Below are 14,203 nucleotides of genomic sequence, written 5' to 3'. Positions count from 1 at the left end.
ATAGATATCTTTATGATCAAACACTGACCTGGGCCCAGTTTCCCAAAAGGATCTTAAGGCTACGTTCATTGTTGAAACCATTGAGCTCAATTGTTCTAACGATGAACTTAGCCTTAACATGCTTTTGGGAAACCGGGGCCTGGGATCAGGTCTAACACCTGTCAGCCGTGTGCAGAGGACAGAGCAGGTCAATAGATCATAAAACGTTGGGCCTCTAAACCCAGAAGGGTGTTTCTGTTCGCTCATTGAAAACCATGCGCGACACTGACCCAGTCTCTGCTTGGGTCGAACCGATCTCATATAGCTAAGGCTACCCTCTCCAAATTCATTTCGATTTTTGGAACTTGTATTAGTATTCTCACCATGCCAAGTTCTCAGAACGCCAAGTTAATTCCAATCCACACTGGCCCATGGTGTAGAGGTTGGATTACAAACCCTTCTCTTTCTAAGTGTTCATAACAAAGATGTGATCCCGAGTCACTAGTGGCCACTATAAAGAGGAGCAAGTGCAACATCTTCTCTGGCTTGTTTAAAGGACTATGGGGACTGTGAGCGTGTCGTGCCGTAAATTGGTTAGTAGAATGGGTAAATCCAATCAATGGTGCTGATATAGAGACTCCATAAAGTGCCTGACGCAGGCAGTGATGCGTGGCACAGGGAGAGAGACCGAGACGGGGAGCGTGCCTTGCCGCTGTCCTTCACGAATCACTGGCCATGCCGCTACTGCTCCAGGATGTGGATGCTTCTCTGTGTGCTTGGATAGATAACTCTCCCTCTCTGACTCTCACAGAGCAAACCCCCTGCCTTCTAAGAACCCAGTCTTTATTCACAGCTCTCGCTTTTTCTCTTCTGTTGTCATTCAATAAACTCGTACGCAACAGGTAGCAAGTAAGGGTCACATACAGACCTGGGACTGCTAACACAGTAAGTATTAAGGGTTTATCCAGAAATCCACAACTGTGCACAGAGACACTGGTCTGCTGCCTCTACTCTGTTGGATAGAGCTGTTTGTCAGAGGGAGCTGCGACAAGGGCGATGTCAATGCTGTCGGCAGCTCCCCAGCAGGACTTGCCCACTGACGTGGAGGATGAAATGTTCTGTCAGTGTATTCTGCCTGTGTACGTCTGGGCCTGTCTACTAGTGTGTGTGTGTGTGTGTGTGTTCTTTGTGTGTACAGATGTAGGATCTTAATTTGATCTAGTTTGCTACAGCAGGAAAATAATCCTGCAGCAACAGGAAATGTGAATTATTATGTGGATTATATTTAAATGGACATTGTTGTAGGGGTTGCTACATTTTCCATTAGGGCAAGTCAAGTATGACATTTCTAAGTGGAAATGTCAAACTTTAGAAGCCTTTTTAAAACTCAAATCCACTACACGTTTGCATTCTCAGCAACAAAATAGTGATCAAATTAAGATCCTCCATCTGTAAAGTGACTGTAGAGAGTGAGTGTCCTCTAATGATGTGCCAGTCTAGAGTGAAGTGTGGGACATACAGAACTCACAGGGTCGGGCTAAGAGAGCCGCTTTAGAGGAGAAGAAATAAACATTAAAAGACCTGTTAACATTTTTTTTATTTGCTTTTTGTGGATTCATCTGATGGATAATGTGCTTCTTTATTGCCAGGGCTTAGTCCAAGAGCTTCATATAGCCTATAGTAGAGATAAGGGATTCTATGCACTGCAAACTATGACATCTTCACAAGGGCTTCACATGATAGTCAACAGACAATCACTGAGGCATTTGGCGAGAAGGCTTTAGGGTTTATTGAATGTCTATGCCTGCGAGAGACCATGCAGCAGAAGGAGAACTTAGCTATCTCAGTTGCTGGCTGTCGCCATCAGTTAGGTGAGATTTCTTGTGGTGTTAGGATTTATGTCACACTGCTATCATCATGCTGTAATGTTTTAAGAGGTGGCATGTAGCTACTTTGCCGTCAGGCCGGTGCATGGGCTGTAGACTTATCAGACAGATGGGTTGATAAGGGACTGAGGGTCCGGTTCATCGTTCCGCCTCATTGAGCAGGACACCAGCATGGCTCGGAGGAAATAACATCATGTGCACACGCGCGCACGCGCACGCACACACACACACACACACACACACACACACACACACACACACACATAAACGCGCACACACACAGGTGAGGCCAGCTGTCTGAGCTATCTCTGACATCCTAATGAGAGCAGTAGGAGATGCCCTCCCTCTGTTCTTGGCTGCATCAGTTTGACCTGAAATCAGACAGCACCATAATTCAGAGCTGCATGGTGCTGTTGATGTGCTCTGAATGAGACTCTGTTCCAGGACTGTAGAGTGGAGCTAACAGAACAGCAGGGTACATCCATCAGAGCCTGTAGCTGATCTGGGTTGACAACTGCCTTCCTAGGTCCAACGGTACAAATCCTCCACCAGTCCAGTCCAGTCCCTCCAGATCCTACCCTGGAGGTGCTGTCGGACGGCTCCCACATTTAAATCGCCTCCGTATCATCATCATAAAAAATAAATCTGTAGGGAACCATGGAAACTAAGCCAACGTCACAAGAAAAGAAGAGCCACTCCAAGCTGTCAGATGACGTTACACACGGAGCTGGGCTGGCTGCCTCTTGACGGGGAAGACACACGTCATGTCACCACGCCACGCCAGTGGCTACAAATTTCAATCAATGAGCAATCTTACACTGAGAGCTGAGAAGTTCGAGATGCTGCTTTCTTTTTCCTCAGGCCTAATCTGGGCTGGTGCTGAACCTAGGCTTCATGTCTGTCAGACAGGCAGTGACACACATTTACATTGGCATTTTAGTCATTTCGCAGACTCTCTTATCCTGAGCGATTTACAGGAGCAATTAGGGTGAAGTGCCTTGCTCAAGGGCACAGACAGATTTTTCACCTCGTCGGGTCGGGGATTTGAACCAGCGACCTTTTCTTTTACTGGCCCAACGCTCTTACTGGCCCAACGCTTTTACTGGCCCAAGGCTACATGCCGCCACACACAATACACACACTATCATAACGCACGCATGCACACACACAGTCTTTCTAGATAGACTTGTCTTCCGGATAACCACCTGCTCATTTATAGTTGAGTAATCCACGAAGGAAGTGTGTGTGTGTGTGTGTGTGTGTGTGTGTGTGTGTGTGTGTGTGTGTATTGTGTGTGTGTGTGTGTGTGTGCATAATGTCAATCTCCTCCAAGACGGTTTTGAAGTCTAGTTATCTGTCATGTCGGACAGATCTAATGGTAAGTCATGGTCATACCTCGCCTGCTGCTCTGACATCATTCAACTACCTTTGTTTGAGGCTTATTTGAAGGACACGCTTTAGCTGTCAATCATCTGCAGGCTGCAGACGTGAAATGAAATATTCCATCTGTACTCCCAGAGATGTATTATATATGGAGGGTGGTGGAGTAGACAGAAGACCTTTAAGACCAAAGTGAACGGATGACTACTGGACATGGGAGAATAGTTTACTTCTGCAAAATGGTAACAATGGAAGTACTTTCAAAGTCGTGTCAGATTGACCGCTATTGGAGAGGGGAAATACAGTAATCAATATATTTTTATACTATATCCTTGTTTCCCAAATCTTCTTCTCACATTTGATATTTGCCTGTTTGAGCCCTTTACACATGTGCCTCCTATCTCAGTTTAATTCTGTATAGTTTAAATCACCACTCAACATTACACACCAAATGCAGAAAAACCAATAAACCAGCAGAAAAACCTCCAGAAATATGGACTCGTGTCTTCAAATTCCAAAAGAGAGCGAAGAGCAATGTCTCTATGAAAGCTCCCTCATCTGTTGAGCTGAATTAAAATGTGAGTGAGGGCGGTTACTTCCTGACTGACAGCTTGGCAGAGGCGGAGAGAGAAAGGGAAAGGAGGATGTGTACTGGACTGAACAAAGCCTGCAGATGTTCCTCAATGCAGCGAATCTGCATCCCAACTAGAGAGGAGGAGAACGTAAATCAGCTCACATTGTTCTGTCGGTCTGTCACTCACACGCACGCACCCACAAAATCTCTGCAACCCTTTTCTAACGTTTCTACTTTGACTCTCAATCTCTCGATCTTTTTATAAATCATCTGGTAGATTATGGGGATTTGACTGCTGAACTTGGCTAGTTCACTGTAGTAAATACTTGTAACATTGTAAGAGCAGTGTCATACTAGCTAATTCTCCATTAAAAACAGATCTCAGACTTTTTAAGATAGGGGAGACCAGGAACCGTCTAACGGCTGGGAATCATCTTCCCTGGGTCCCGGTGTGACGCTCAGCTACCTGATTAACTCTCCTAATTGAAGGGCCAGTTTGATATACACTGGCCTCAATGAGGAAGTAATTAGAGCCAGTTTTATAGGCCAGGGGTCATCAAACCTTTCTTGCCCAGGGACCCCCATCGTGCGTTTGCCCAAAATCATCAGGTGAATGATAATTGCAAAGGAGAAGTAATCAACATTTAAAAATGAATAGATTTGGAATATTGTTTTTCATTATTATAATTGGGAAGCTTAGCCTATTAGCTAGAAAGGTACAGTAACTCTAAACACATTTTAACTAAGAGCAGCTGTTTAGCTGGTTACACAAATTGGTGCACAAATTGGCCCAGCGCCGTGCGAGTTTGGGGAGGTTTAGGCTGGGGGGGCTTTACTTGGCTCATCGTGCACTAGCGACTCCTTGTGTCAACTGTGTTTATTTTCAGCAAACTTAACATGTGTAAATATTTGTATGAACATACCAAGATTCAACAACTGAGACATAAACTGAACAAGTTCCACAGACATGTGACTAACAGAAATGGAATAATGTGTCCCTGAACAAGGGGGGGGGTCAAAAGTAACAGTCAGAATCTGGTGTGGCCACCAGCTGCATTAAGTACTGCAGTGCATCTCCTGCTCATGGATTGCACCAGATTTGCCAGTTCTTGCTGTGAGATGTTACCCCACTCTTCCACCAAGGCACCTGCAGGTTCCAAGACATTTCTGGTTGGAATGGCCCTAGCCCTCACCCTCCGATCAAACAGGTCCAAGACGTGCTCAATGGGATTGGCCATGGCAGAATACTGACATTCCTGTCTTGCAGGAAATCACGCACATAACGAGCAGTATGGCTGGTGGCATTGTCATGCTGGAGGGTCATGTCAGAATGAGCCTGCAGGAAGAGTACCACATGAGGGAGGAGGACGTCTTCCCTGTAACGCACAGCGTTGAGAGTCGCCTGCAATGACAACAAGCTCAGTCCGATGATGCTGTGACACACCGCCCCAGACCATGACGGACCCTCCACCTCGATCCCGCTCCAGAGTACAGGCCTGGGTGTAACACTCATTCCTTCGACGATAAATGCGAATCCGACCATCACCCCTGGTGAGACAAAACCGTGACTCGTCAGTGAAGAGCACTTTTTGCCAGTCCTGTCTGGTCCAGCGATGGTGGGTTTCTGCCCATAGGCGACGTTGTTGCCGGTGATGTCTGGTGAGGACCTGTCTTACAACAGGCCTACAAGCCATCAGTCCAGCCTCTTTATTGCAGACAGTCTGAGCACTGATGGAGGGATTGTGCGTTCCTGGTGTAACTCAGGCAGTTGTTATTGCCATCCTGTACCTGTCCCGCAGGTGTGATGTTCGGATGTACGATCCTGTGCAGGTGTTGTTACACGTGGTCTGCCACTGCGAGGACGAGCAGCTGTCCATCCTGTCTTCCTGTAATGCTGTCTTAGTACGGACATTGCAATTTATTGCCCTGGCCACATCTGCAGTTCTCATGCCTCCTTGCAGCATGCCTAAGGCACGTTCACGCAGATGAGCAGGGCCCCTGGGCATCTTTCTTTTGGTGTTTTTCAGAGTCAGTAGAAAGGTCTCTTTAGTGTCCTAAGTTTTCGTAACTGTGACCTTAATTGCCTACCATCTGTAAGCTGTTAGTGTCTTAACGACCATTCCACAGGTGCATGTTCATTAATTGTTTATGGTTCATTGAACAACCATGGGAAACAGTGTTTAAACTGTTCAAAAGTTTGGGGTCACTTAGAAATGTCCTTGTTTTTTGAAAGAAAAGCAACTTTTTGGTCCATTAAAGTAACATCAAATTGATCAGAAATACAGTGTAGACATTGTTAATGTTGTAAATGACTATTGTAGCTGGAAACGGCAGATTTTTTTATGGAATATCTACATAGACGTACAATGGCCCATTATCAGCAACCATCACTCCTGTGTTCCAATGGCACGTTGTGTTAGCTAATCCAAGTTGATCATTTTAAAAAGCTAATTGATCATTAGAAAACCCTTTTGCAATTATGTTAACACAGCTGAAAACGGTTGTCCTAATTAAAGAAGCAATAAAACTGGCCTTCTTTAGACTAGATGAGTATCTGGAGCATTTGGCTACCTGCCGGGGAGGCATCAGTCTATTCTTGTTCTGAGAAATGAAGGCTATTCCATGCGAGAAATTGCCAAGAAACTGAAGATCTGGTACAACGCTGTGTACTACTCCCTTCACAGAACAGCGCAAACTGGCTCTAACCAGAATAGAAAGAGGAGTGGGAGGCCCCGGTGCACAAATGAGCAAGAGAACAAGTACATTACAGTGTCTAGTTTGAGAAACAGACGCCTCACAAGTCCTCAACTGGCAGCTTCATTAAATAGTACCCACAAAAAAACAGTCTCAACGTCAACAGTGAAGAGGCGACTCCGGGATGCTGGCCTTCTAGTCAGAGTTCCAAAGAAAAAACATATCTCAGACTGGCCAATAAAAATAAAAGATTAAGATGGGCAAACCAGTAGACCAGCAGACCAGTGAGCTGCAGAGCACCGGGCGCTGGCACGTTAACCACAATAGCACCTGAGCCACAGGAACCAGAGGCGGGCGCCGTTTGAAGATGAGTTTAAATAGATCAATCCCGGGCCTAGGCTGGGCACTGAATACAGAAATTAGCTGCGTCTCTGGGTCCCACCGTGGACCATATCTTATAATTTCATCCCGTGAGTGACCCAGACTTAAAGTCAATACCAAAGCGAGGCCGCTCGATAAGAGCTCAGGCGATCTGAAGCCGGCGGGAAAAAAAACCCATCACCAGGGGGGCCGCCACCTCCTGACGTACAACACACCAACTAGGGGAGGAGGGTGGGGTTGCTCGGGTCTGAGCCTTGTCAAAAGACACCCTATGGACGGGCAGCAACAACACCCCATCCATTATTGATTGCATGTTAGTAGAACCCCAGAAACTGTCGTCCTGAATGTACTTCCATTAGGCCAGATCATCTGCTCCTCTTCCATCGATGTCCACCTTCTTCAATGTTCAACACTGACAAGTCTGTCAATCAATCGCCAACCTTAAATTCCTCACATGTTCCCGTTCCCTCCCTCTCTAACCCCAACACTGTCCCTCTGTTCACCACAACAACACAGTCAGACTGTGAGTGAACCCCGGCCCATCTTCCCTCTGCACACAAACACAGTTTACCGACCCATAATCCTTCTAAACACCTCCGCCATTACTACGTTCACAGGCTTTCTTCCCGCTGAGGGCCCGGGCGGGAAGGAAGACGCGGCTCGCGTTTCAAAACAGTCACAGCTGAACTGCGAGACAGCAGAGTTTGCTCTGCATGCCCACCAGTGTGTTATTGTGTGACACCAAGACTGGCTTGTAAGGGGAGGATATCCACGCTGCGCCGAGCGCTCTTGCAGATGGGAGGAATACGTTAGAGCAATAGGCGGACGGCGCTTGTGTCTCTGGGGTTCACGGCGTGCGTCGTCAAGAGGCGCGCAAGCGCGGACAACGCAGCGGGCTACTTGACGTGTACTGTACGCCACAGCAGGAGAAAGAGGGCACAGGCAGCCTGGGAGCAGTTTGAGATTCATAGTTAATTACAAGAGTGCTTCCTCCATCTCCGGCTACTTGACAACTTCAGCACACTCCTTATCTATCAGTGCTTTACTGAAGAGAAACAACCAACAGCTCAGAAAAGAGAAGTGGAAAAATCCTCCTGGGGTCAGTCGTGTGAGTTGAGGCAGTGTATGTGTGCAAGTCTCCGTGTCTGGGCCTGATGTTATAGGCAGAGGAGCAGTCATAGCTCAAAAACACTGAAGGAGCCCACCAGTGGGGCTGTGAGGGAGAGAGGGGACGAGAGAATGAAGGAGAAGAAAATAACTGCTTCTCCTTTAATTAAAACCCAGCAGGCAGGATTAAAATGGCACGAAAGTAGCTTTTTAGTGGACACTTTCCGTTTCCCAAAATGTCAGCTTCCCAAATGTCCGCCATCACTACAGCCACACTGCTAATTTTTCTTATAGGCTGGGGAGGGGAGCCACACAGAGGAATGGAGGTGAGGAGTTCAGTTAAAACACCCAAAGGATGCTAGGAGATGCATGCCCTGCAGTCATTCGTGTTTGTATCGATGCGTGTGCTGTTGTCTAATGCAAACTAATAGGGATGTAGCCTGCAGTCAACGGAGCGTATACACCACTGCCGACTCTTGTCTCAGGGAATGAGGATGTTCTTGTGATATCCTGAAAACAGTCCGATATAAAAAAATATAAAAAAACTCCTGTGCTCTTCTTTGGCCTAATGTTGAGAGGAGTGCATAAAGAAAATACTTTTATGCAGTGGCGAAAAGAGGAGATTCACATTAAAAGTTTTCAAACAGTTCTCAAACAGAACTGTCGAGTCTAAACATAACTGGAGAGAAACAAAAGGCGTGTGCACAGAAAAGGAATACAATACATGCATACAAATGTGGATGTTCACAAACATGGACTCATGCGCACGCACACACGCGCTAACCGCAGAAGGTGAAAAGTTCCGACTCACCAATCACTTTGACGAAGTACGCGTCGGCTTCAAAGTTGTTCTTCAAAGCGTGGATGGCGAAGCCCTCTTTCCCCTCCTCTTTGCTGAGCACGATCATATCCAATATTCCCTGCAAATGAGAAATGGTAATACATGACGGACAAAAGGAAACGGGGGCAAAGCTTCCTTTGACGGTCACGTCTGATATACCACTTCATCCCCGTTATGGACGGAGGACAGATCCTCCATTACAGCGATTATATGCACTTCTCTCACACTCTCTCTGTCAGGGAATTACAGAGAAAATGAGCCAACTCCCAGAGACAGGAGATGGATAACTACTCCCTCCACTGAAACGAGGAGACAGGGTATACCGCACTAAAATACACATCATAAATAAATCCCACAGCCAAAACAAACACATTGATTATGTAAACTCTAAGAAGGCAAGGCCATCTTGGACGCGGTAAGGAAAGAGAGGGATGCCGGGAGGCAGGCAGTGACGGAGTGAAGTCAGAGAGAGACAGAGCTCTCAGGGAGAAGGATGGGGAGGGAGGAGTGGAGGAAAACTTTGACTAAATAAGACGTAAGCTCTCCCAGATGGTGAATCTTGGGCAGGATGAAAGCTACGTGTGTGTTTAAAGATTTTAAAAAAAGACTACCAGATTTGAGATGCAGCAGAGCCCACTCTCCAAATCTCCTGAAGAGCTGATGGGCCCAACCCGTCTTATCTACACATCTCGCCCGCACACATCTCATCTCAGAGGGGGGCTGTGCTGTGAGCTGATTGGGCTCCTAGGGGGACAATGACCGTGCTCCGTCTGTCAGGCCCTATCGCTACACTGTGCCAGGGACGGGCTGGCATCCTGCGCTAGTCGTGCCCTGCAGTGACATGCTCGTCTTGGCACACCCTTCCCTCAGCCCAGAGTGGGATTAGGAGAGAGATGTTGCTCTAATCTGCAGGCCAGCGTGGGAGAGAGTGCCTCATGAGCGTGCCATTTCCAGCCTCATGTTCATACCGCGGCTGAAGCCTCTCAGGGAAACTGTTGACAAAAGAGGATCCAAGGCCACCCACAAACAGGACAATTAACAAGACTAACCATACTGGAAGACACATTGAAAAGAGCCAATTCTTGCAGACATAATGAAAAACACTCCCAATGGATTTCTGTGCCATTCAAACTTGGAATTTGTGGGGGTTGTCATACAAATAGAAACAAAATCCTACTAAACTCTGCTCTGCGATGATATAAATGAGACTACATGACAAACTTGACTGTCAGGGTGATCTAACCTGCCCTATCCACAGCTGCGGGTGGGATCTAGACTACAAGACAGAGAGAAAAACAGCTATCCTAAAGTGATTGAGAGCGGCCAGTCTGCCAGTCACAACTGGGGTAGTAACAACTCCGCTCGCTACTGGTTAATGATGAGACGCGAGGGCCCGAGGTCACCAGTGGTCTTCCTTTAAAAATCAGCAGAGCTGTTGGTTGTGTGACAGCGTCAAGGCGTGAAGAGGGGAGCCTGGGCTAATTAGAGAGAAAGAGAGCGAGCGAGAGGAGGAGAGGTTGAGAGGAAAGAGGAATAGAGGAATGTGCTCACATCCTCATAGATGTCGAAGAAGGTGGCGACGGCGGCCCCGGGGATGGCCCCCAGGTCAGACTGGTCCCAGTGGACACGAAACATGCGGCCCACATCCTTACAGCTGGCGTTGTTACACAGAACATTCTCCAGGAGGAAGGCCTGCTGACCACTACAACACAGAGGAGAGAGGGAGAGATGCTGTTAGGGACTGTACAAACACATCCTGCGTTAAATCGATGCATACTGTACACACACACACAGACAAGGACGGACAAAACAACAGAGGAAGGTCGTCGTCGAAAGAGGCTTCAACATAAGTGATCAGAGCTGAAAATTGACTAGAGCAGGGTTGTCAAACTAATTTTGCCCCGGGGGTATCATTCTGTCTTCACCGAGGTCCGGAGGGCCACACTGAAAATTGGTTATATTTCCTCGCCGTCAAAATTTGCTGAAATTAGCCCTCTAGCCATCGTTTTGGGAATTTTTTTATATTCCCCTGACGGCCTTTCATTTTGGTGATTTTAAGCGAGCTGGACACAGTCAAGAAACTGTATGCACCTAGGTACATTATCATTCATACACAGTTCCCATTTGGGTTTAGTCATTTTAAAAGTATATCGAGTTTGTTTTCCCCCACAATTTTTACAAATTGTAATTGTATTTTATTTGTTTATTAAATGTTTTACTCAAACCACCTGCGGGCCCGGATTGGACTGTACGTTTGACACCCCTGGACTAGAGGATGACGATGGACAATGTATCCTCTGCGACACTTATACACAGAAGATATCGCTGTCTGTCGACTATAAAACACGCTCATCAATTAGTGAAGCAATACCCAAATGAAATCACGAGTGTAGTAAAAAATGTATAATTATACAGAAAACAGAGAAGGGGAGCAAGGATACAACAGAGACCTGGGCAGAAAATACTCAGCTGAAAGGCAATTAGTAGCACTGTACAATTAAGTCCACAACGGAGATACAAACATGAGAATTATTTCAATCCATTTGAATGAGGGGAGGGTTAGAACTCCAGCATGTATTGAATAGGGAAATAGTTTGGTTGCAGAGCTTTCATTTCCACACCATTATCCAACATTTGTTAGAGGTGTGTTTTTTTCCTTTCGTCCTTCCTGTACCCATTTTCTGTCGAGACGGTTACCTGCGTACACGTCTTTAGATCTGATCAGGAGTGTCGAAATGGAGCAAGCCTAAAAATAGAATGTTCTCTTTTTCCGCCTGCCTTTTCATTCCATTCTCTCTCCCCCTCTCCGTCTTGAGCATTGAAGGGAGCGTTGTGGTGGAGCGAACCGGCGGCTATGAGGCTGATAGAAACTCTCACCCTCGAGGACGGCTTGGCAGTGTGCGCGTGTGTGTGTGTTTGTGTTGAGAGACAAGGTATGAGTGAGAATGTGTTTCCACCTTTGTGTGTTCGCTGAAAGACGTGACACCGCAACGAGGTTCTATCGGTATGCTCAACAGAGCCTAGCGAGATGGAGAGAGATCAACAAACTTGGAAATGGAGACAGTCTCCCACTCCGACACACACACCAAAGCATGTCCTTCTACATTATGAAGCCAGAGGACAAACTCACACATTCCCTATATGCCCAGTCTCTCTCTACTCCCACCAGGACACACACACGTCTGTATATTCATTTTAACAGAACAAAAAGCCCAGCTTCTATCAGACAGGGAGGACCTTGAGACCAAGCTGTTGAAATAACAACCTGCTGTACTTCCAGTATGAAGCCTTCGTCTACCAGCCACTTCAGAAAATATTGAAAGAATAGGTGAAATTACACATGTAGGGAAGGTTTGCTTTTGACTTTTCTTGTCAGTCAATATGGCCATTGGTATTTTCCTCTCCAAAACACACCATTAGCCTTTAATTGTTAGAATAACCAAACAGAACTTTATATTAACATCAGATGTTAACTAAAGGAAGTCTGGGCAATAGAATGCACTGTCTGGACACAGATTGAAGTCAGAAATTGGTCACCAAACTGTTCACTTGAATGATTGACCCATCATAAAGGATTTGATGTGCCAAATTCATTAGGGCGTGTGGTGCCACTCCCAATTGTTGGCATGACTAGGTCTAACTAATGCCACTCTGGAGTGCTACCACACGCCCTAATGAATTTGGCACATCAAAGCCGTTATGACGGGTCTATCATTCAAATGAACAGTTTGATGCATTACCGTACATCTGAATGGCCATGTGTTGTGCGGCTCACAGAATCTCACACCTGATACAGGGTTAGAAATGTGGTCGGGGACCTTTTGGCTGTAAAAGCCTAACACAAAAGGGTATTTTTTCCCCCCTCATTTCAAATCGGATAAGGCAGACAACGGTCTGGAATTGTCCACTGTGGATGCCAGTCTGAGTGAATGCCCCCAGTGGCCAGGCTCCAGGGGTGGGCACACAGACCTGCAGAGAGGACTGTTACTACACACACACACACACACTCTCTCATGTGGACAAACATCGTTCCACAGCTGACCAAATACACACCGTGTCCTGTTGGAGACAAGGATTCCTTCTAGCTTCCAAGCGGTTAAGCACATCAAGCCCAAACCACATCCTAGAACAAACCACATCCTACGCATCCTGGGTAAATACAATTCAGCACTCTTGTCAGAAAGAGATTTCCCTGGGAGGACACTCAACCAGTAATATCTATTCTCGATTGGATGAAAGTACTACGATTCTGTCTTTGATCGTATCTTCACCCCATAATCAGCCCCACGTCTCAATCGAACTGATGCCTGCGCTTATCGATCTCCTCTGTACAGCTAACGATAGCGTGTGTTGCATCAGGAGAGTGATGCTGGCATCGTTATTCAACGCTGTGTGGGTGGATGTGTGTTCTCGCTCTCTGGGCCTTTGTGTCTTCTGAAGAGCCTGTCTCGCTCCACAGGGGATGTGATGGCTGTGATGAGCACATGATCAGGAGAGGTGCCAGCGTCACTGATAAAGGGCAATAGCCTGAGTGTATTGCAAATCATCGAGGTAGGATACACTAGAGAGAGCGTGCGTGCACATACACACCTAGATTCTAGAGCATCCAAGTCTTGTCTGTGTGGCAAACAGAGCAGAACACATGTTCACACCCAACGAGTCAGTTCCAAAAGCTCACTCAGAAACACACAGAGAGAGGTAAACAGACAGAGATGCAGTACACAAGTCTTGCTCTCCACCAAGTTCAATTTTTTACCACAGCAGAAAAATTCAACTGCAGTCACACTTGTACGAGCTGCACCAAATTGAATGTACTTCTCAACCCTACACAATTACTTACGGTCACAGAAATTCAATAGTATTACGTCCTATAGACCAGGGTTTTCCAAACTCGGTCCTGCCCTGGGTGTACAGTAGAGGTCGACCGATTATGATTTTTCAACGCCGATACCGATTATTGGAGGACCAAAAAAATCCTATACCAATTAATCGGCCGATTTATTTATTTATTTGTAATAATGACAATTACAACAATACTGAATGAACACTTATTTTAACTTAATATAATACATCAAAAAATCAATTTAGCCTCAAATAAATAATGAAACATGTTCAATTTGGTTTAAATAATGCAAAAACAAAGTGTTGGAGAAGAAAGTAAAAGTGCATTATGTGCCATGTAAAAAAGCTAACGTTTAAGTTCCTTGCTCAGAACATGGGAACATATGAAAGCTGGACGTTTCTTTTAACATGAGTCTTCAATATTCCCAGGTAAGAAGTTTTAGGTTGTAGTTATTATAGGAATTATATGACTATTTCTCTCTATACGATTTGTATTTCATATACCTTTGACTATTGGAT

General features: G+C 46.0%; 1 protein-coding gene across 1 annotated transcript in view; it reads right to left on the bottom strand.

The window, feature by feature from the left end:
- LOC106561994 (T-cell immunomodulatory protein) overlaps positions 1-14,203 on the bottom strand; it is a 130,744-nt gene that overhangs the window by 35,253 nt on the left and 81,288 nt on the right. Inside the window, exons 11-12 of the mRNA XM_014126507.2 lie at positions 10,394-10,544; positions 8,813-8,921 (exon numbers count right to left, since the gene is read on the bottom strand). Of these exons, the coding sequence (XP_013981982.2) occupies positions 8,813-8,921; positions 10,394-10,544 (260 nt within the window). The remainder of the gene's footprint in view (positions 1-8,812; positions 8,922-10,393; positions 10,545-14,203) is intronic.

The sequence above is a fragment of the Salmo salar genome, chromosome ssa11 (assembly GCF_905237065.1).
Source record: "Salmo salar chromosome ssa11, Ssal_v3.1, whole genome shotgun sequence".
NCBI lineage: Eukaryota > Metazoa > Chordata > Actinopteri > Salmoniformes > Salmonidae > Salmo > Salmo salar.
The sequence above is the reverse complement of the archived record's forward strand: the minus strand, read 5'-3'. Positions and strand labels throughout refer to the sequence as shown.